The following is a 23,427-nucleotide window of genomic DNA, read 5'->3' as shown; positions in this document are numbered from 1 at the left end:
TTACACGGGATTTTCCAAAAATTTTCTCCCATCTATCCGAAATTAAAAACCTTTCAAGTAAATAACTGCGGATTTAATTGGATGATATCTTCACATATATCAGGAAGAGTTTTAAATTCTGATACCGAATTTGTGAAAAATTAAGCTCGGTATATTATCGTTAGATCTTGATAGTTGGAAAACCGAGCATTAAGGCGCAGCAGAAAGTTATAAGCGTTAAATATTTATCGTTCCTCGTATATAGATATATAGATGTATACATATAAATGAAAGATCGGATATGAGAGATATAAGGGGTTAACATTCGATTAATGTGAAAAAAAAAAAGAATAAAGAGGAGCAGATGCCATGAGTTAGTGGTTTCTATGCGCTCTTAAATATTCTTCACGGCAGTAAATGTTTAAAAATAGAGAAGAGAGCAAATAGGGGTCGCTGCAAAGTGGTACGTTAGTCGAATATCTCTTAGTGTCGTGTGTCTACTTTAAGCTCCATTTACATATATCAATTTCTTATTCTTGTGCTACATATTTTATCTGTTTAAAATAAAATGTCCTTAAAAAATAGACTCTTTTTTTGCCCTTATGTGCAATTTAACGAAAAATTCATACAGATTGGTTCAATATGTCTTGGGAAAATTGACTCTCACGTATTTGCACGCCCCAGGCGCTCTAAGTTGTGTATGCACATTGCTAAAATGACTCTGTATATTTATCTTCGTTTTCACTTTCTGCGAATACACCAAATGGCGTGTGAAACACTTTACCAAATATATACAATTCTTTCTTTCTTCTTCTCTGCCTCTTTTTCTCCCATTCACAGTGCCATTATTTAAAAATGACTTTTGCCGTTTAATAAACTGAGGCTGGCATAAACAAAGCGGAACAAAATAGTCGCCGCGAAAACGCTTGTCGATATTTACTTTATTTTTCAGGTTTAATTTTTTTTTTTCCGTGGTTAATCTTTTTTATTTTTTTTCGCATATTTAACAATCACCCCGGGCACCTCTTTGTTGCTTTGTCTTCACTTTAATCAATGTATAAAGGTGTTGAGTAGTTAGAAAACGAAAAAGGTAAACTTTCATCCAATCAAAATGGGTACCGGACATTTAAGCGAGACACGTAGTACCGGGCAAACGTGCCAATGCTACTAATAGTTTCGTTATTTTTTTTTTTTATCACTCCTTTACCTTTCTTTCTATTTGTTTAGAATTCATGCAGATCTATAGATATACTTGTGCATGCAGTCTGCTTTTATTACACCTACACCGGTTTTTATTGTTCTAAGTATGCGTTTTATTTCCACTCAGTGTGGACAATATTGAGGAATTTAGATAGTTTAGATAGTTAAAAACAAAGTATTAATTTGTACCGATTATGACCGTTTGATACCTTTATGATATCATCCGTGGACAAAGCACAATGTCATTTATTAATTATTGACATTTTTTAAGATATAAGCTCATCCTGAAGTTACATTTATCGAGACCTTTCATTTGAATACCCACACGAATTTTTTCATATATTATATATATATATATATATATATATATATATATATATATATATATATATATATATATATAATATTTCTGATATTTGTAAAATATATAAAATATATGAAAAATTGATGTGGGTACTCAAATGAAAGGTCTCGATGAGCGTAACATCAGGATGAATTTATATTTTAAAAAATGTCAATAATTAAGAAATCACGTCGTATTTTGTCTACTGATTTTTTTTTGAAACCATAATAGCATTATACAGGTAATTTAACTTAAGTGATGCGATGCGCTGATGTTCATCGAGACAGTAATTATCGGAACAAAGACCCGGAAGCGGGTGTGTACAATCTACCCGAGGGAAAACACTTCTGCTAGTCCAGAGTAATTCAAGACAAATAATGAATGTTTGACAACTTAGTGAGAAATACTGTTACCTCCATCTTTTTCTTTCAAGTGTATTCTCGCGCCCGTGCTCCCACCAACCCACCACAACTATTCATCCATCACATGGCTGCCAGGTTAGCAAATAAGACTTTTTCCGGCATTTCATGGTGAGTTAATTAAACACCAACACCCGGTAGAGGTAAAGTTGGAAACAATGCGGTTAAAAGTGACCTGACAACATTTTTTTTGAGAGCTTGATGACTTAAACAGTGCAATTGTTTGAATCTCCGTTAAATTATGTCATAAAAAATTTGAAAAAATATTTTTTTGAATTATTCAACAGCTGTTTATTTATTTATTACTCGAAAAAACTCTGAAATTGAATATTTTTGCGGTAAATGAAGACTTAAATGTGAATAACATTTTTTAGTGCGAAGCTTGAAGGTACAACAATCCTTGGAGGTTTATTGAAATGTGAGGAAAACTTGGTAAGCTGGTGATAAAACCTCTAATACTAAGTAACGTTATACTGTCGTTAAAACCCGAAGCTTTACTATGCTAATTCGTATCACGTGTAACCTCATGCGTGTATATGGATATGTTAATGTATTGGGACAATAACTACCACTACGAGAGTATCATTAAGTGTTTATTCTGTAAGGCTCTGTATTAAAAGCCTCTGAGTATAATTATAATAACAAATACGTTCAAGAACGTGCGCAGAAATTAGGTTTCTCCATTTAGGGCAACAATCCTGTCACACTTACCGAGAGATTTCTACAACAATCTTTAAATATGTCAAGCTAATTATAAGATTCATTCGAATGTCAGAAAATTAGGAAGTGCTTTTCTCTTTTTTTGTAAGATTAGATTTAGAGCAAAACTGAAAAACGGTTGTTAGTAGGAAAAATAGTTCTCGGAAATGACAAAGAGAATCTCCAAGGAAATGAAGAAGAACCTTACTAGGTTTTTGAAAAGTGCTGAAAGATGTATAACGGATTATTTATATGCTATATTTCAGCAGAGAAAGACTAAAGCATTCTATTTGCTCTTCAAAAAAAATGCTTTGTTCGAGATACAAAATCAGTTGGAATTCTCAATGAGATGTTTAGTGACAGAATCTTGAGAAAAACAGTACCATTTAATAAAACAGAGTTATTTTCCTTTATTCGATTTTTTAGAGCTTTGAATTCTTGTTTGTAAGCACTAGAAATACAAAAAAAAATATCACAAAAAAAATTGATGCATGTCACCAAGTTATGAATCCTTTGATCTCCGTCTAATAGCAAAAATCGATACCCGTTTATTCACGGGAAGATACTCAGCAAATATTATATCAAATATTGATATGATATTCGTACTCATCGTTCATTTTCAGTGAAGTTTTTGCATGCTATACTTCAATTTCAGACTTTTATCGCTGAAGTAGCACTTGAAAAACTTTAAAAACAGCTAAATTTCCCGTTTTCTCTTCATGAATTCACTATTTCTGCTGAAAAAAATCCAACAAACTAAAACTTTTCTGAAAATTAAGACCAATTTATTTTAAAAAAGAACGTCAATTCTTCAAGCCAAAAGTTGAGAGATCTCAAGTTCGGTTCTTCGAAATAAAAAAATCGTAAACCCGAAAGTAAATATTTCTAAAAGTATATTTATACAAGGAAACGTATGGAATCGTTAAGCGTCTTTCAACACAGAAAGACTGACTCGGGTTAGAGTTAAGTCTCAGTAACGACGAAAGCGGTTGAATATAAAACGAAAAGGAACGTTTTTATAGACACTACATTGCATTAACAAGATGTCTGATTATTTTGGTCCTTTGGTGCTCGGATTGCGCTGCAGCTTACTGATCATACTCAAAATAGATTAAATGTAAGTTGCAAAGACGATGAGATGACCACCGAGCTTGACTCGGGAGTTTGAATCGGAGGGGGGGGGGCTGTTGATTCAGCAATAGTGTGTCATTTATCGGTTAAGTTTTGGAGGAGTCCTGTATGTTGTTTGTATATAATGGAGTGTTTGGCGGTGTGTTAGGAGGGTTTTCGAGGACAGTGTTTACGGTCTGGAACGAGAACGAGAACGAGAGATGGAGCACCCAGGATTTAGTTTGGTTGTATATTGAGTAGAGGGCCGTTACACAGAGTGGTGTGTTAAGGGGGACAGAATGAGGAGTGTAGCCCAGTATACCAGCCGGCAGAGAAAGTATTGGAGTATGTGGCGAACGCGACAAGCGTAACAACAGACGCGTCGAGAGCTGGACTTGTGTTCACTTTGTTTGGTTGTTTAGTATGTACGTATACGCCTCCCATCCGTATATCGTAAGTACCGTTGCTATATCGGGTGAGGAGCAAGAAATGGCTAGCACGTGTCTAAGGAAATTTCTTCGAGGGGAGGCTCCAAGGGTATCCACCGGATATTTTTAACGCAGTCTTTAAAGTTCAAAGATACGATTGTAGATTAAAATACGATCGACGAGTCGATAAATTTCATCAATTGCTTTCTTCAAGAATTGTGTGTATAATTTTTCGATCAAATATAGTGTTGAAAATATCCGTTAGGTGGCGCATGGTCGCCAAATATTCTCTTTAGAAGAGAGTTTAATTTTTGAAGTTAAGTTATAGAATAAAAATAAATGTTTAACGCTATTTTAGTGCTTATTTTGAATTGATTTTTAGTTTAATCAACTACGAAGTAATTTTTTGATCGAAAAAAAAAAAAAAATAATGAAATAATTTTTTTATAATCCAAATAATATGACAACTAAATTTTTGAGCCCGGTGTGTAAATAATTGCAAGAATATAAATGAATATATGAATTTACTAATCTTTTTTTTTTTGCTTTGAGAATGTATAATGGTTATTATAACAAATGGAACAATTATACACCCGTGGTCATTAGAGATATACTTTGTACGAGAAAAATGTATGCATATTTATGAGCCTAAATGCGGAATCGCATAATACGAGGGTGCTAGATATTTATTTATATTATTAAAGTTATTATTTTAGAGTTAATCATGTCGTAATTTGTAATTTATTATTTATGAAGTTAGAGAGGTTAAGGATAAGCAGAAGATTGAGGGGTAATGGGCGTGTTGAGACAGTGGATTTGAGGTTTAATTGGAGCAGCAGATTATTGTTTGCGTATTTAGACATAATACCGGCTTGTTAGGAGCTATAGGGGCTAGGAATAACAGGCACTTTGAGGGAAACGCTGTAGTAAACATTAACACACTCAATTACATTGTCTATTTGGAAAGATAGAGAGAGAGAGAAGGTCAAAGAAAATAGAGCAGCTTTATTGCTGGCGTTAAATTGTAAACTTTCGGACAATGTAAGCTAAAAAGATATATATTTTTTATTGAACTTTCAAGCTCACAGCAGAATTGTCTAGACTTATAGGATATTGTCTAGGATGCGGAATGGTGGGTCTAAGTTAAGTGAAGAATACGAATGTCTGGCCAATAATACTTGTTAAATACCCGGCGATTTTTATTAGTTGATAGAAAAAAAGGCAATACTCAGAGATCGAGTGCGGCTTAATGAGGATCTTGACTTGAAGAAGATACTTGATCGCATTACTGGGAAATATTGTCTCTTAGTGGGTTAAGTAGATCAACCAGATTGTCTGTATGTTATAAATATCTGTAACTGCGGAGCTGAAGGTTTAATTGGTGTCTAGATGATCTGGAATGGAAACTAGTAAAAAAACTCGAGCCATATTTGGAAATTTGTCTGGTACTACATGATCATTTGGTGAAAGATAATTGAGTCTGCATAAATATCGGGTGTTGAAATGTAACAGTCAAATGATGACGATAGATACTACGAGGTACTTTTTTTAAAAGTATTTTTATTTATGTCATAAAAAACCGTGAAAAATTTTATTTTTTGACGTCCATACGAATCGAATAAACAAAGAATCAGGTCAATTAATTGTGTTGTTCGAGAGTTATCGTGTTAACAACACCATGCTTGAATAGAGAATTTCAATGATGTTGTATTTAATGAATTTTTAACAAAAAATTTCGCTGTGAAGTTTTTCACTATTTAAGTGGATATATAATTAATATAAAAAAAAATTGAGGGTTGAAATCAACGAGTTTTCATTTTTTTTGCGATAGTAGAACACACCTACGCGCTTCGCACTTAGGCGTGTGATAATTGATACGGATTCAAGCGCTTTTGAATTTGAATATAAATATTTATTGTTACTTATAATGAAAACACATAAATAATAGAATGAGATATATATTTGTAGAATCAAAGGCGAGATTCTTTCAATTCTTTTGAAGTGCGTACAATTTGGAGTTGTTTCTTGCATTGCATCTGGCAGTGATGTAAATTCGGGCGACGTCGTTGAAAATCTTGTTCCACGATACAATTGCCAGTAAGACGTTTCGTTTCATTCGTTCGAGTACGTTCGCTGGGTGTAAATAAGACCGACGAAACTATTTCCATGGTGCAATATTATACGACATCTACGTTATACAAGGAGAAAAGAACCTCCACATATATACGTACACACATATCCATACTATCCGCGTTATTTACTACATACTATAGAGCATACGGTATATTATACCCAGTGTGTGTAATGCTCTGTCGCGCGATGTGTGTGCCAAATATATACGTAGATATTTGCGACTGGCGTCTCTCTGTTTGTTGCTACCGTAGAAAAAAAAAATTAATGAGATTGCTCTTGTACCCATAGTCTCGAGCTACTTTTAAATTCTATTTCTGTAACTGTTATTGATACCTTGTTTCTTTTATTCCATTTCCATTCGCGATGGAGAACACAAGAGTGCTGTTAACTCTTGTTACTGCTACTAACAGCTGAACTTTCATTTTACAGCTTTCCAGTTATGATTTATTTTATCTTCAAGCTAATTTTATTTTTATATCCTCTTGATATTCGCTAATTTAACAACTTTCCTGCTTAACTTTACTCATCCAAATATACAACTACCCTTTCAATTACGCCATTATTTCAATCAAACAGTATTAACTTTGTTTTATGCACATCTCCGGTCTTTTAAGTACGGATGATAATAATAATAATAACAATAAAAATAAATTACAAAAAAGTTTTTTAAAATATATTCGTCTTTGCTTACATGTAGGCCGTAAATTTGAAATTTATTAGTACTTTACTTTATCGCAGGCCTTACTGAAAAAGCTTTGTAAATTATTGAACTCAGTCATTTTGTAAAATTGACAAATTAACATAACTTATCATTTGAAATTATTGTGGTTGCTAGAAATTTGAATTTCGAGCTGTATAAATATTTTTATCTTAACCAATAAAAAATCAGGAATCATTTTTTTGATAATTTAATAAATTTAGACAACTTCGGTGCATAGAACAAATATCAAAATGACAATTAAAATTCAATAATAATTATTCTCTAGCCAGAAATATTCATCATATTGATTTCATGTCCGCCTTTACTTTTAGTTTAATCCATAGTCGTCATAAAACCCTTCCGCAATCCATAATGTAAGGAGAATTAGATATAAAATTACCTAACACGGCATTTTATATTCATGAGCGCTGTGATTAATCATTCATGACCGAACCAGTTCTATAAATGTTGCAACTGAATAATTGTCAGTTACCGGTGCCAAAATATTAACAAAAGACGAGAGTCCTTTTCACGAAGTACGTTTTATTATTCTGCTAATAATGAAACTCTCCGTGGATTATTTTAATATTTTTCAATTTTTTAATTAAAATCTTGGCTCTAAAAATTTTATTAAGAATTTTTATCTATCAAGGATTAATAGAAAATATGAATTTATATATTTATAAATTTTTCCCTGTGTATACATAAATTGGTCATACAAACAAACTGTGTAAAAATAATTTATGAATCTCATCATAAATATGATGATATTCTCATCACAAAATTATGCTTTCTTAATTACCAGGAGGATGTTTGAAGGAAAAACTAGAGAAAAAAAATTCAACAGGCTGTAAAACCTCAAATGCAGCAAAACCGTTTAATTAACGTATGCTCGAGGCGAACGTCAAAGAGAAACAGGAGCGTCATAACGGTATCGGAAACTTAATTTCGCGTTAATAAAAGTTGGCAGTGTCGTCTGGTGAAAAAGACCCGTCTGGTCAGGAGTCAATTTACGAGAGTCTGGTGGACACTATTTAGTAGCGAGCGAATGGCCACTAACATTTTTATATATTTCTAAAACTAAAGCGAAAAGGGCATAAAAGCCGACTAGCAACAGTCGCTGGACTTTAAGCGTACATGGCTAGTGTATGGTACGTGTACGATGTTCAGTGACACCACTACCGAGATTTATATTATTTTTATCGTTTAATCTTTTCTATAGCTCTATCCTCTTTCTGTTTAGTTCGTGCTCAGCTGTTTCTGGCTGATGATAAAAAACACTAAAAAATAACCGGAAAAAGTGGTGAAGAGCTTGAATTATTCGTCGCGTAGCGGTATAATATCTGAATTGAACGCCAGTCCAATAAGAAAACGAGAAGAGGAATTAAAATAAGGAGAGATGAACAAGATTGAGATGCTGAGAAAGTGGAAGGGGAATTAGATCAACCAGGCTCTATTTACTGCAGTATAATGTGTCTTTTTACTGTTTTGTGTAAAAGGAAATTTGTTTTTATACGATAAATGTTTCTTTTTTCTCCTCAAAAGCAGTAATTATTGACACTAATTAAAATATTAACTTGATGTAAGAGCAGAGGTGTTTTTGACCTATAAAAATGTCACTTTCAAGTGTTAGATCATTTTTAATTAAAAAGAAAAATTTTTTAATCGAATAAAAATAATTTTTTAGATCGAAAATTTTCCTGTTTAATTCAGAATTTTAACTTGTGAATCAAAGTAATTTTTCTATTAGTTTAATAAGATTATTTTTTTTTATTTTTTTTTTTTAATTAAAGTAAACTTTATTCAATTTCAAAAGTTCTTTGCTTGACTTTAAATTTTAAAACCAAAGTTGTAAATAATGCATTTAATTTGTTAATTGACATTTGCATTATTCATTAATTTTAATTTTTTACTAAGCATCAAATTTAATTTTTGAATGGAAAAAATTTCCACTAAACACCGTCTCTGACTTTCGCTCAAATCTTTAAACCCATAACAAGTTCTCAAAGTTCCTCGGCAAATCTGTCGCTGAATGCTTGGTCAAGTTAAGGCAAATCAAATGCCTGATAGTACAAATCACCGAATAGAATTATACGGAAGCAAACTCTCGCGAACTATACGCGAGCTCGGAGACTTATAGGCCTATAAATTAAACATGAACCAGAGCTGGCTTCTTGGTATCTGAGATGTGAGCCATTCCTCACTCTATCTCTATCTCTGACTCCAGAATCCAGTGATACGTTTTTTGCTCCCACTCGAGGTTCCAGGCGCAAGGTATAGTATAAGATAGCAGAAGTCGATCAACTCGATTACAAATTGTAAGTGAACTTGATAAATATTTATGATTACTGGCTCTCAAGTCTCCGGCCTTCGGTCTAGTCGCTTCTGATCGAAACCGGATGAGAACAGGCCCTCTACACTCCAAACTCTGTCTGTTCGTGATCCTCGACTGCTTGTTATCATTATTGACTTGCTTAACGATTGCTAACGATTGTTAACCATTAAAAAATTTCCTTAAACTCTTTTTCATTTGGTAAAAAATTTCCGGATTGTAAAATTAAATTTTTTTTTGTCTAATTGCATAAAAATTTTTAAATTTTAAGCCGAAAATTTGTTGGCTGTGCAGATAGCAACATAAAATAATCAACTAATTTTTATAACCGATAACATCCATATTATTATTTAATCTATCTCCACTCTACTTGTTCAATTGGTGTCGGAATACTTGTGTGTTATTACAGGACCCGGTTTACTTTAGTAGCTCTGATCTGCTCTGCTATGCTGGCACTTATCGATTATTCGTTGAAGTTAAAATTGAATTGATGATTATATATGTATTTTTATAACTTTCGTGATAGCTGATGCTGGTACTTGTGCTCACTCGCTTCTGGGAACCGACGATACTTTTTTCTATTGTGTAATGCGAGATGTTTTTTATGGGTGGCTGTTGATGGAAGGCCGGATCTTGATTCTCTTGAAGTAGAATGATGATAACATAAATAAAAAGTGTGTTCGATATTGATTCTCTCTAACAAAAGTTATTTTTTTTTTTTTATGCTTTGATTAATGTAACCAAACGTGTTAAGGATGTTTATTTAGTTAATTTTTGTGGAAACATTTTATTGATAACCGAGATATTTTACAGCGAATAAGGATGGATGGAAATCAATATGATGAATATTTCAACGGAGTGATGGAGTTATTTTTGGGTAAATTGATAATAAGCTTCCTCAGGAATTGAAAGGAAAAATCAATTTGTAATTTAGAAAGAAAAGAAATTTAATTAATTACTTTAATAAATTTTTTGAGACAATTTTTATGATTCTTTAACAAATAAATTATTATAGAGAAAATTTATTAAAAAAAAAAAAAAAAAATTAAAAGTCACTCCGAAAAATATTTTTTATTAATAATTTAAATTAAATTCTTCTTGAAGAAAATTTAACTCCAGAGGGATTAAATCAATTCAATATCATCCACTCCGTATATTATTCACCGAACACTCAAACTTTTTGGATTTTAAACAAAAAAATTTTGATAATACTACTTTACTAAAAAAAAAAAAAAATTCAATATGCTAAAATAGAAACTTGGGAGATATTAAGGAAATCTGATCGCTTGGGAAACCTTCAACAAGTTTCAAAGTGAACTTCAGGACCATTTGGTAACACTCAAACGACCAAAGTTGGATTCAAAAATCTTCTAGTTTCTCAGGTTTACATATTTTCTCACAGCTATGAGGATTACGGCTTCAATGGTAACAATGGTAGCAAGCTAAAAAAACATGGGACCTGAGAGGTCAAATTCAAATGATATCTTGACTCGATAAGCACATAGAAGCCTTAAAATAAATTAGACAAGGGACTTTCAGTTTTATGTTTCATTTTTCGAAGAAAAATTGTTCTTTCCCAAGGAAAAATTCAAACAGACTTGATTGAAAATTTTCTTTAGAAATAAATTTATATTTTTCACGTATTCCCTTTCGTAAAACTTGGAACGTACAGTAACGCATGTATGAATATCTTTTCTTAGGACTTTGAAATTTCATCCAACCGCTGCACTAGTATATTTTACGAGTTTTATTTCGGGAAATCGGTAGATTATTCGTCTGAAAGTTTGCTAAATAGTTACTTTACCGAAGCCAAAAGCCACATAAAACCAATCTTATAATTTGTTTGCAGCAGTACTTGTAAATAAATAAATAAATAAATTGTACGAGCAAAGTTACTCAATTACCAGATATTAAGGGGATATAAAAGTAAATTTAAAAGGGAATAAAATAAATCATAACTGAAAGGTCATAAAATTAAACTTTAGCTGGCGTAACATTTCTTCACCCTCGCAATTCTTAGCTTGTGCTAAATTAATTTTTAGTCACTTACGCAGTTCAACAATTTTATTTTTTCCTTCAAAAATTTGTCCAGTAAAAATAATGAACTAGTTTTTCCATCTGAGAAATTTTGATGATAATGTTTAAAAAAATTGCAATGATTTATTCAGTATGATTCTGTGGAATCTGAAACCGTGAATTTAATAAGAAGATTACGGTAGATATTCAATGGCTCTGCATCTGATTGCAATAAAAAAACGGATACGAGTGAAAAACTAATAATCCTTGAGAAAGTAGCTGCCGAACGTGGTGAATTTTCCAGGAGGAAATGATTACCCTAATTATTCATCTCTTTGTATGAATTGTATAAATTGAAACTAAAAAAGTGAGAAAAACTGTAAAAATGATGAAAGCGTAAGAATGAGTAAAGTTAAAAAAAATGATTGAAATCAGGGCAGAACTGGAGAACTTTTTTTTCCGAGCTGAGTAGCCTGCATAAATTATAAATCTTATTAAACTTGAGAATCAAATGCCCTTCCACTTTCCACTCACCGCGGCTCGAAGACTATCGAATAGAGTTATACTTTTTTTATCATCACCGCCATAATTCTCAATGGCTCTATAGTATAATATATGCAACCGGCATATGAAGGGTAGGGGCGAAAGGAGTGTGTCGACACTCGCGTTTAAAGTAAAGAGCCGAGTATCCATTTGGGTAACCCGGGCATTTTCCTTAACAACTTTTCCCTGCATAAATGGAATTTCAAATCCAACTTTTTTTTTCTTTTATTTTTTTCCTTTTAATTTTTTCCTCTCGTTTTAAATTCGCTGTGAGTAGACGAAAGTAGTCTCTTAAGACTATTCTTATATCATGTGTGGGTGGATAAAAAACGCGCTTCAGTCTCCGATGGAAAAGAGAAGTACCTTCGGGTCCAAGCCAGAGTTCTGCGTCAGAATAACTTTTTACAATAAGATTTACTTATCTCTTGTTACTATTATTTTTTTTTCTGTTATAATTTATAATTTATTAACTTGAAAAACTTATAGATTTTATTTCCATGCTTCTATACGTGTGATATAATTTTTTTGTAGGATGGAAAAATCAAATTGTTGTAAAAAATAATTAATTAGTTCGAAATTTTGTCAATAAATATGTTTTTAAGAAAAAAAATAAAATTGCTTTATATCTTCGAAATTCTAGCCAAAGAATTTGGGGTTTTAACTCCACTAATTAGGTTGATAATAAAACAACACGATGTTAAGTATCACTCTGATACTGTCTGTGTTGAAACTTTTTATACCAACCCTCACATTTCCCTAGAGACCAATTACTTTTTACAGTATATTGTAGTATGTTATCTTTTTTTTTTCCCCGATGTTGAATCACTTGTGAACACTTATGATTGTCACTATACCACTTATGAAACTAATATTCTAAATATTTGATCTTTAGCGCCCGATAATTGGTGTTGTAAGGGCATAAAAAAATTTACAAAAATCGGTAAGACGACAGTTTATATAGACTGATAAAAAAATTTAATTTGATTCAAGAGAAAAAATCTTATTTTAAAAAAACAATAACTATCCTGAGTCAAGAGAAAAAAATTCTTGAACTAAAAAATTTTTCTTATAGTAAGAAGAATTTCTTGGCTAAAAAAATTTTTTCCCCAAGTCTAAAGTCACCAATTTCAACGGATTTGGCGTAACTAGCTCCACTGACAGAACGTCGACATACCAAGCCCTGAAATTAATAACCTGATATACTTTGTTTATCCATGTGAAGACATATACGTTTATTAACGCATGATATTGTGTATGATAATGGAGAAAATTGACTGTACTCAGCAGGGAATTTCCCGCAGGGAGTAGTAAAATTAAGTAAATAGCTCCTGAAATTGAGTATGCAATTTGTATTCATCTCTATACTCCTCTGATAATAATCAGCGTCTAATTGATAACTCCCTTCTTAAGATAGTAAAAATTTTACTTTAACTGTAGAATCGAATTAGCAATTATAATAATAGATGAAGAAATTTTTATTATCAAAAATAATATTGATTTAAAAAATAAAATGCGATTAATTAAATAAATTATCGAGTATAGAAATTTTTCCTTTTTATGAAAATCGAACCGCGGAATTTTTTGAGTATCCGTAATTAAATATATATTATATGAAAATAAAATGATTAATTAAACTAAAATGAAAACGACGAAAAATAATAAAAGAAGCTAATAAAAGGATAAATAGCAAAAGAAAATAATATGAAAGAGTGGATTTTATATCCTTTAGCAAAGGAAAAAAGTCGAGTATTATCATTCCATTATTGGCTCCCGAGTACTGACGGTGCCTATATCCCGAGATCTCCACAAAAGACGTCGATCAATACTATTCATACTTAAGGCCTCTTGTCGTTTTGGAGCTGTTCCCATTGATTCTCTTTTACGGCACCGTCCTCTCCGTCTCCATCACCGGCCATTCTGCCCCTCTTAAATATCATATAATAAAAAAATGTGTGTTTATATTGATTGAATTTTCCTGGGTAACCTTGACGTTTTCCGGTAACCTCGTGTCACTGAGACCGTAAAACAAATCGGCCCTTCGATTCCATACGTATATAATTTCTTTTACTATTATTATTTTTTCATCTTTCGACTTTGGATTATATAAAAAAAAAAAAAAAAAAAAAAAAAAAACAGATAAAGAAAACTTTTATAATTTCCGTTTTTTTATCTCCCTCTCAAAACTAAAGCAAGCGTCATTCTCAAATTATGTGGTGGAATCATTCGGAGAAAATTAGATTTACTTTGCAAATTATCTGTTTTTTTTTTTTTTTTTTTTTAGTCGAAAGTTTTTTTGAGCAGTATACATATTTATCTCGTTTTACTGAAAAAATTTAATAATTGCCCTCAGCTATAAATTGGTGAGTGAAAAAGTTTGCAATGATAAAAAAAATCTAATAAAAAAAAAATTTTAATTTTCATTGATTAAAAAAAATATCACGCTTATAAAATAAACTGAAATTTTATTAATACTTTAAAAAATAATCGAATTTTGGTTAGTTAAATATAAATTCTGTATTTATCTATTAAAAACCACTAATGGAATAAAAGTTTACCGAAAATAACTAAAAACCGCAATGTCAGTAATTTATAGATAAACTTTAACAAATGAATGCCAAGTTATTGCATTACTAGAATGCTAAGTTATATCCCCAGTTCATTGGTACATGAAAACCGAGCCACTTGTTCTGAAGGTCCATAATCTCCTTATATCCCTTCTGAGACTCCACGGTGATTGGTTCCTTGTTCGTAGCGGTTCAACACAAAACAATTAAATTTCAACATAATGGATTCAATTAAATGAGTTTATGACAAACGATCTGCATTATTATGCTTTTTGTTCCGTGAGCCATCTTTAAACTGGGAGGCAATTAAATGATTATTAACTCTGTAACTATAATTACTTAGTAAATATTAATTGAGTAATTATTCCTTTGTATACGAAGTTCTCTATCATTTATTTAATTTTCTTCAATTTAACCGACTTTGGAGCGAAATATTTACTAATTTTATAAGTTGAATTTATTTTGTTATTATTATTTTTAATGATTTCTCCGTCTTTTAATTAAAAATTCATTTGAAATATATGATAATAATGATCTATTAAATTGGTGAGCTTTTTGAAGTTTTGAATTGATTTAATTAAGCATAATATCAATGAAAAGTTCATCTTGAACTAACTCACTAATTAGTCTTTTAACGCGTTAATTTTCAATATGATATTTCCTAGGAGCAAGAATTTTCAATAATCTATTATGATCAACCGAAAATAATATATTGTGAAAGTTTGACAGCTATGGTTTATTATAAAATAGTAGTGTCCCAATTAAAACCGCAAGCGAGTAACAAATGACTATCAGGACAGGCAGTAGCGAAATACGTTCAATTAATTCGAACAATTCAAACAATTCTAGATAATTAAGCGTCAATGCAATACAGATTGACTAAAGGATTAACCACAACTAATTAACGTATACATATAGGTATAGATATACACATAGAGATACATATTGTTCTCGGAGGTCATACCTAGATAATTAACGTCGGAATTAAATTATGTTTACTTAGATACAACGTCCCCTTAGGCCCCCGAATGCTTGACAAAGGACTCATTTGTTCGATTCATAAATTTTTTTTCTTCCCTCAAGTTTCCTATTTACAATTTTCATGAAAAGAATTTAAGAGTATCAAAAGAAAATTTAAATTAGTGTCTATTCATGGGTGAATAGTCTCCGCAGATCTGACACCGTAAAATGTTAACTAAAGTGTTAAAAATCCTCGTTTCTTTTCATTACTTTCCCGGCGGCTTCAATGCCATTAAATTAGTACTTGTACAAGACAATTTACCAATCTAAGTAAACTATTTTTTGAATGGGGGTGTAGAAAAATCACGGGCTTGTTCTTGTAAGTAAATAAAACTTTTATTCAGTTTTAAAAGCCACGGTCTAGTCCTGTAATGGAAAAATATAAAAGCTGGTCTCTCCTTACGTTCCTATTCCTATTCGTGTTTTCCTATGTCAGATTTAACTCTGAATTTACCTCTTCAGCTACCCTACCTCACTTGGTCTCTTTCTCTTCCTCTTCATCTGGCGTTACCACTCGAACTTTTGTGCCGTAAAACCCTCAAGACTTCATCGGCTTTAAGCCAAATTTCCTGCACTAGTACTTACCCCGGTAATCCCGGTCGTTCGGTGGTTTTAAAGGGCAAGAGACTCTACCAACGCGATATAGACCGAGTTAAAGGAATCCATGACGTTAAAAAAAAAAAAAAAAAAAAAAAAAAACCCTTGAGGGACGAAAAAAGCCCGTGAAAAAATATACCGAGAAAGATGCCTGGAAAAAAGTAAATATAAGCTAACAAAAAGAAATCAAACAAGATTAGGTACTTATGCGGATCAAGGGATAATAGTGATGGCCAAAAGCTACTTTTTGTAAAACTAATCTGTTTAGAGAGTCATAATGATCATGATAATAATTTAAATTGTATTAATAATTTCGAAAATTGAATTATGGTTATTTTTTTCTTCAAAAAAAATTTTTTGCAAGTATAAAAAAAATTCCAGCTATAAAACTATAATTTTTTTATCAGTGTGTCGAACTATGTTTCCCTTCTGGTTCTATGAACAGGTGTGTACCACTTCTGTGGAATCACTACCAGAAGTAAAATGATAAATAAATAAATTTATGCCTAAAAAAGTATATAACAATGATAAAAATATTTAAATGACATTCAAGTAGTGTTAAAAATATCAAACTGTCGTAAAATAAAAAAAAGTACACCGGGTATTGATATGATAAATGTATAAACAGTAGTTAAAGTGTGTATCAAAATAAAAGGTAGATGTAAATGGACATAAATAGGGATAGTGAGAGTCGCACTCGCATCCGCATTGACTAGGAATTATTTCTCTTTGGATTTTGGTCGCGTAGTATTAAACAGTATTCCCAAGGGCGGGCTCGTTTATTTCCCGCAATGACTTGGAGTTAAATGCCACTGCCATTGACAATTGCATTAAACTATTGATTTTAGATTCATCGGGTTTAAATTTAAAGTGTTGGCTAAAAGGCCTTTTGGATTTGGGGCGTCGGGGGATGTGAGCAACGGTGTGAGGGTGGAAATAGAACAGGAACAGAAATGGGAATGAGAACGAGAATCGTAACGAGACGGGAAGTGGTCGTGAGCCAGGTGGATTTTAAATTGCGGTTTTATTGTGTGTTGGGTGGCGTTTAAAAGTGTTGTCAATGCGATGAGGACAATCGCTGAAGGAAAATGAAAATGGTTTTGCATTAATAAATTGTGGGCTGAGGCCGAGGTTTTCTGGACTCAGGCCAGAACTCATTTAGAGGCTGAGGGTATTGAGAGAACAGAGGGCTCGACGGGTGACGGTGGAGGGATCGGGGGATGGGGATTGAGGGTTTCGACTCTTCTATTTAGAGAATCCATCACTCAGTGGATGTGGATGCGGATGCAATGCAAGAGAATTGCTTCAACTACCAGGCTAAGTACGTATACACACGTCAAATCCAGAGTACGGTCATTAACTCGTGTCTGTCAACTCCGATCTCGATTTATATTGAACAATAAGCCGACACTCGGGGCATACTCAATCCGCAGTCTGCATATTTTATTATATTATAAATTATTTTATTATAAATGCTAATCGTGTGCAGTAAGCCAGTCATTAATCTTCCTTTTTTCGGTTGACTGACTTTTTTTGGCAGGCGATTTATTTGCGAGGAAAACTTTTATTTTTTAATGTCACCAGAATTGTTCCGATAAAAATAATTTATTTAAATACTTATTTATATTTTTTTTTCTATCGATAAATCCTAGAAAAATAATCTGAGAACTTAAAAAATTTTTTTTTAATAAACAAATTACTAATAAAAAATTATATTCACGAGCCACAAAAATTAAAGGATATTAAAAAAATTCTAAATTGAAAAAAAAAAAAAATTTTTTGATAAATTTTTTTGTAGTCATTTATTTTGGATTAGTAGAATTTATAGCTGATCAGTAGCTCTTTGTATTGATAAAAATCTTGTTTGGATGAAAATAAAATATAACAGAATAAAAAATTTCCCAATATTTTATAACAGCTCTAACACTAGGATTATAGATTTAAATATTTAATCAATCGGGTTGAATCCATCTGGAGCTTTTTAAATTGCATCGAATTCATCAAAGTAGAAATGTTATTGCCGATTAAAGCTTGGGAATGAATTTTATATAAAATTATATCATAAATATTTATAGAAACGTTCGACATATAAATTCAGTATTCCAAAAGAATGGAATTATATGAATTAATTAATAGCTTTTAGAGTTAACACGTGAGTAACAGTGTCCATGCTGTATCTGTTTAAACGTATGTATAATTAATTTAGGTCGTGAATAATATATACGACACGTGGTGGTCAAGAAAAGGGAATATTCTTGCGGTTTCAGTTTATCTCGGTAGCAACCAGATGTACAAGATTCTAGATTATATATTACATTAGATGTTTTATGTTATATCGTACTTTGTATATTGTATACATAACCGCGCAAGTTTAATTAATTTAAAGTCTGTATGGGATTTTGATCAAGAGTTACAAATAGTAAAATCAACGAGGCGGAACAGTGAATGAAATATTGCGGGAGGTTACTTTAATGGAAATGAGCTAATGGATTATTATTTCGGAAAATCTTGGCAAGTGTTTTTTTTTTTTTTTTTTTTTTTCTTTAAATTTAATTCATTGCAATGTAATATCATTCCAGTTTTTGAATTTATCTCTGTGTTTGTTGGAGTAAAGTGCGTCCATTATTGTTATGTTAAATAGAGATTTCGGATGTGTAATATGCAAACAGATTAATTCATTTATCTGACAGATTAAATAAAATGTATACAATTGTGCTCATGAAGTCTGTACAAGTTAAACTTTCAGTTGTTTGCTGGGAGATTATCTGCTGCTACGAGGATCGAAAGGTCGGAAACTTTTAGATGCGGGAACAGAAATGCCTGATGAGGAATTAACGCGAGTGATCAAGTAGAAATAGTTGAGGAAATAATGAATTGATTTTTTGGGTTTTAGATCTCATTTCCTACTGGTTATTCAAGTTAATTGGGGTCAAAATGCCGCGATAATACGAGTAATTGGATTTTTGGTCCCTCTTACGTCTAATGATATAATGAGCTGTAATTATTGAGTCTACCTTAAATATCAAGATGCTTGATTAGAAATTTTCCTTCGTTTTTTATCAATCAATAGAAAATAATTGCATTTAAAGAATTTTTACTTTTTTTTTTCAATTAACTGTAAAAAAATTTTTTTTTAAAAATAAATTATTCAAATTATTAAAAAGAAAAATTTTAATTTAATCAATTAAATTTTTTTTCATTTTTCTTCATAAAAATAATTTATTTATTAAATAAAAATTTTTAAAACCTTATTGTTCCCGCTTCGATCAAAGCGCCACCTCTTGAAAATTCTCAATATTTTAAAAATATTTTCAATAAATAATTACTATTAAAAAATACTTTTTAGTAATAAATATTTACAATAAAAAAAATCATCAATAATTATCAATTTAAATTATTTAAATAACAAAAAAAAATTTTTAAACAAACTCACTTTTCCTGCCATTTTGTTGCTAGTTTTTCCCGCTTCAACCTAAAAATAAATTTATTCATTAAAAATCAAATAGTTCACAAAAATACTAATTATAAATTTCTTACCTGTCAAAATAATTATTTCGATAAAATTTACACATATATATACTCTTAAAAATACATTTTCGTATTTATGTATGTACCATACTGACAGCAGACACCGTTGAAACGCACACAAACAACCGAAGGCACAGAAACTTTATTAATTTGAACACCCGACACTTACAATAATATTCACGCGTAATTTTATATCTAAAACCACTAATTACTTATAACAATTGAACTCTTAATTACTTTTGACGTGTTAAGACAGTGAAAAGAACATAATAATAAACATTGACGCGAAAAAAACCGACAAACAGCGAGTTAAGCGGGACTCTAGTTGACTGACTGCTGGCTCTAGAAACTTCTGCTTTGTGCGCAGGCGTTCGCGCAGAAACCTACTGCGCATATCTGGCGATGTCGCTGACTGTTACCAAGCTCTCTCATCGCGACCGAGTACTGCGTACATTTTGCCGCCATTAGCACTCAGAATGACAGCGCAGATTTTAGAGTTTAGCCACTTTGATAAATTAATTAAAAATGCGTACTCGTATTATTAATAATTAAAATTTTTATTTAAATATATTTCTTAGCTCTTAATTAACATTCGGTAATAATTATTTATACTTTAATTCCGATGACTTGAGATATTTTTCAATTGTCATGAGTCATGACAATTATCTTTGAATTTTGCAGTATTTTATAGTCAGTACGTTCAATTGTTGTCAATATTTTATTTCATGTCATATTTAATTTTTATTTTCATAATTTATTAATAGTTTGTTTTTTTATTTTACATTTAAATATTATACGCCGCCATTTTGAGTACATTTTGGGTTTTTTTTTTTTTTTTTTTTTTTTTTTTTAATTTAATATTATTGTGTTTAGTAATTATTTATATTTAAATTAGTGTTTTGTGTTTGTGTGTAAAGTGAGTAGTAGTGAGTGTTTGTGTTTAGTGGTGATTGTTAGTAATTATCAATCATTATTTAATTTTTCATAATTAGAGTAAGTATAGATATTTTTATAAAACCATTTTTTGTTTTATGTTTTCAATCAAAATACTTAAATAATATTTTATTTATTTTAGAAATAAAAATTTCTTGGGAAGGAAGTCTTTGAAATCATCATGCAGTCCAGGAAAAGTAAGTTGTTTTTTTTTTTATTAATATTTAATATATTATCTAGAGATTTTAAATTATTTTATTGATAAATTAAACAATATTTTAAATTTGAGTTGAAAAAAAAACCATTCTCTCATAATAATTTGATATAAATAATGATATTAAAATTAAAAGACATATAATTTTATATGATAAAAATTACTATATTATTACAATTTAAAAATTATATTTATTAATTTATTAGAGATAATTTTTTTTTTAATTAAAATAAAATTGCAAGTATCAATAACCGGGTCTTTTACCTCAAATTGTTATAAAAAAATTTAATTTAAAAAATTTTATAAGAAGATATAAAAAAAAATTACAAGTGTAAATTTTCTAATTAATTTATTTATTATAATTTCAAAAATTTTTAAATGTCTGTTGATTTTAATATTATTAAAAATAATGAATTCTACAGGAGCACTTTTAAAAAAAATTTTTTTTAAACTTTTAATCACAGAATTTAAATTAAATTTCAAAAAAATGAAAACTTAGAATAGATGATTTAACAAATTAAGAGTAGAAATTCTAAATCTATTTATTCAATAAATTAAATAATGATACTAAAGAAATAAAAAATACTAAGCCCAAGCTAAAAGCTTGATGACTCGCCGAGCCAGACATAGGTTTCTCCTTTTCCAATTCTACTTTCTTATAATGATCATCGGTGGCTCTAACCAATATACTAAATTCCGAGTCTTTAATAGGAGCCACACTGGAAAATCTAAACTGTTCGTTTCCTCCAGTCGCGTTTGTCTTCGAAGACATATGAGTTCCGCAGTATCGTCCAATAAGAGAAGAATTAAAACCAAAACCGTCGCGTATTTCGAGAAAATCATCCTGACAGCCTGCGGACACTTCCGTGTTAAAGAAGTAGTTAATTATCCGAAGTGTTTTATTCTGTGGATAGGTGATGTTCCAAGTGCATTGGGAGTTTGGCGGATAGTTTTCCGGGAAGTAAGGTGTCTCCAAAAACACAAACTTGTTATTTACTTCAACATCGCCGCCACAACTTGTGTAATAACTTGCTTTGAAGCCGTAATAATCTTTTTTATCGCTTGTTTTTACGTATGTCACCAGCATACGATCACTCTGGGATTTTATAGGTGGTATAGTTTTATTCCCGCAAAAACGACCTACAGAAAATTAAATATTTTTTATTATTATTACATATTTTTTATTGTTTTATTCAAGTAGGTCCTCTATTTTGGGTTATGAATTTTTCATCCTCCACAAATTTATTAAATGTCATAAATTTTAAACTAACTTTTAAAATTTTCACATTTAAAGATTTTTATTACATTAAAATATTAGAATTAATTAATTAGAATATTCAAAACAACAATTTTTATTCATTGATCTGTCTGAATACTTGTAATAAATTAAAATTAGATTAAAAAATATTCACAACCAAAATACTAGCCCATTTATATAAAATATAAAATATAAAATATAAAATTAAAATAAAATACCTATCAGAGGACTTCCACTCCAGTATCCATCTCTAACTTCGATGTAGTCCGTCATACAATTCGGAGTACTGTAAATATTCATCGACTCAATATTCAGAATTATCTTATCACTACGAGCGCCAGATATTCTCCATTCACATATTTCAGGACCATTTCCTTTGATCAAGGAATTATTTGAGTCAACAGGTGTCCCAAAAGTTCCAGTTGGCTCTTGCATTGTTTTTCCACAACCTATAATAAATAATATTTCATTAATATCAATTAATTAAAAAAAAACACTCTTAAAATTAACTCAATATTTGTACTCACTTGGACACTGGGAAACCATATCGGAATTTTCTAAAAATTTCAACAAACAATTTAATTATTTAAAAAATTTTTAAATTATCTAAAAATAAAATAAACATACCTGTTTTATTTTGAAGCTTTTCATACTCTGGCTCGTTTTCAAAAACAAAACCCATAGCGTGACCTACTTCACGAACAACAATTTCATATTTAAATTTTTTACTGATATTTACAGTATTTTTTCCATCTTGAAAATTTCCCAATCTATTGTTGTCGTTGCTATTAAATTTGTTAAATTATTAAATAATTAGTAATTTAATTAAAAAAAATAAAAATAAAAAAAAATAAAATATTTACTTTTCTGATTTCGTAAAAAGCAAATAATTTGGATGTTGATCTTCTTCATAGTTAAGAAATTTAACACAAGTATTTCTCTCCTAGAATTTAATCGCCCGTGTAATATACCAACTATGTTTCTAAGCAAGAGCTTTCTTGATTATGTAGGGAACGATTCCTTGATTCCAAAGTCGATCACTTTTTACTGCTATTTTCCGGTTTTCTATTGCCGACAAATCAAATTTATCGTTGTTGGTTTTTTTCGCCAACACTTGTCCGCCTGAATTTATTATCAGGACCACGATGAAAACCCCAAGACCGATCTTCATGATTCCTCTCATTGTGTCCGTTGATTATCCACTCAAAAAGTTCTAACGCACTAAAGCGACTCGTATTTATATACTTACTTGTAGGTCAGTTTTGAATTAATCATTGAAATTTATTTTCGACAGTAGAACAACAAACAAATCTAGGTATTCTATCTAAAATATTTTTAACAAACAGATAAATATTTATGCCATGATCATAATTATTAAAATTTTTATTATCACCCTCTGGGCTTAAGATTA

The 23,427-nt window shown here is 30.7% G+C and overlaps 2 protein-coding genes and 1 long non-coding RNA gene across 5 annotated transcripts in view; 1 reads left to right on the top strand and 2 right to left on the bottom strand.

Annotated features, from left to right (window-relative positions):
* Positions 1–19,711, bottom strand: part of LOC141527166 (uncharacterized) — a 72,862-nt gene extending 53,151 nt beyond the window's left edge. The window contains exons 1-2 of the mRNA XM_074242492.1: positions 19,621–19,711; positions 19,517–19,555 (exon numbers count right to left, since the gene is read on the bottom strand). The gene's annotated coding sequence lies outside the window, so the exon portion shown is untranslated. The remainder of the gene's footprint in view (positions 1–19,516; positions 19,556–19,620) is intronic.
* Positions 19,712–20,425: 714 nt separating this feature from the next.
* Positions 20,426–23,427, top strand: part of LOC141527574 (uncharacterized) — a 140,319-nt gene continuing 137,317 nt past the window's right edge. Inside the window, exons 1-2 of one of the 3 annotated variants that reach the window (XR_012479216.1) lie at positions 20,426–20,604; positions 20,687–20,741. This is a non-coding gene — a long non-coding RNA (uncharacterized LOC141527574). The remainder of the gene's footprint in view (positions 20,605–20,686; positions 20,742–23,427) is intronic. The other 2 variants (XR_012479217.1, XR_012479218.1) reach the window with 2 other exon arrangements.
* On the bottom strand, positions 21,149–23,258 carry LOC141527479 (protein tolkin-like). Its single transcript, XM_074242993.1, has 5 exons — positions 22,880–23,258; positions 22,644–22,801; positions 22,544–22,573; positions 22,235–22,465; positions 21,149–21,898 (listed from the first exon to the last, which is right to left on the bottom strand). The coding sequence occupies exons 2-5, from the start codon at positions 22,696–22,698 to the stop codon at positions 21,297–21,299; spliced, it is 918 nt and encodes a 305-aa protein (XP_074099094.1). The 5' UTR covers positions 22,699–22,801; positions 22,880–23,258; the 3' UTR covers positions 21,149–21,296.

This window comes from Cotesia typhae, unplaced genomic scaffold, assembly GCF_013202065.1.
Source record: "Cotesia typhae breed Kobodo isofemale line unplaced genomic scaffold, CoteBio_Ctyphae contig_4, whole genome shotgun sequence".
Lineage (NCBI taxonomy): Eukaryota > Metazoa > Arthropoda > Insecta > Hymenoptera > Braconidae > Cotesia > Cotesia typhae.
Note: the sequence above shows the minus strand (reverse complement) of the source record. Positions and strands in the feature narration are given on the sequence as shown.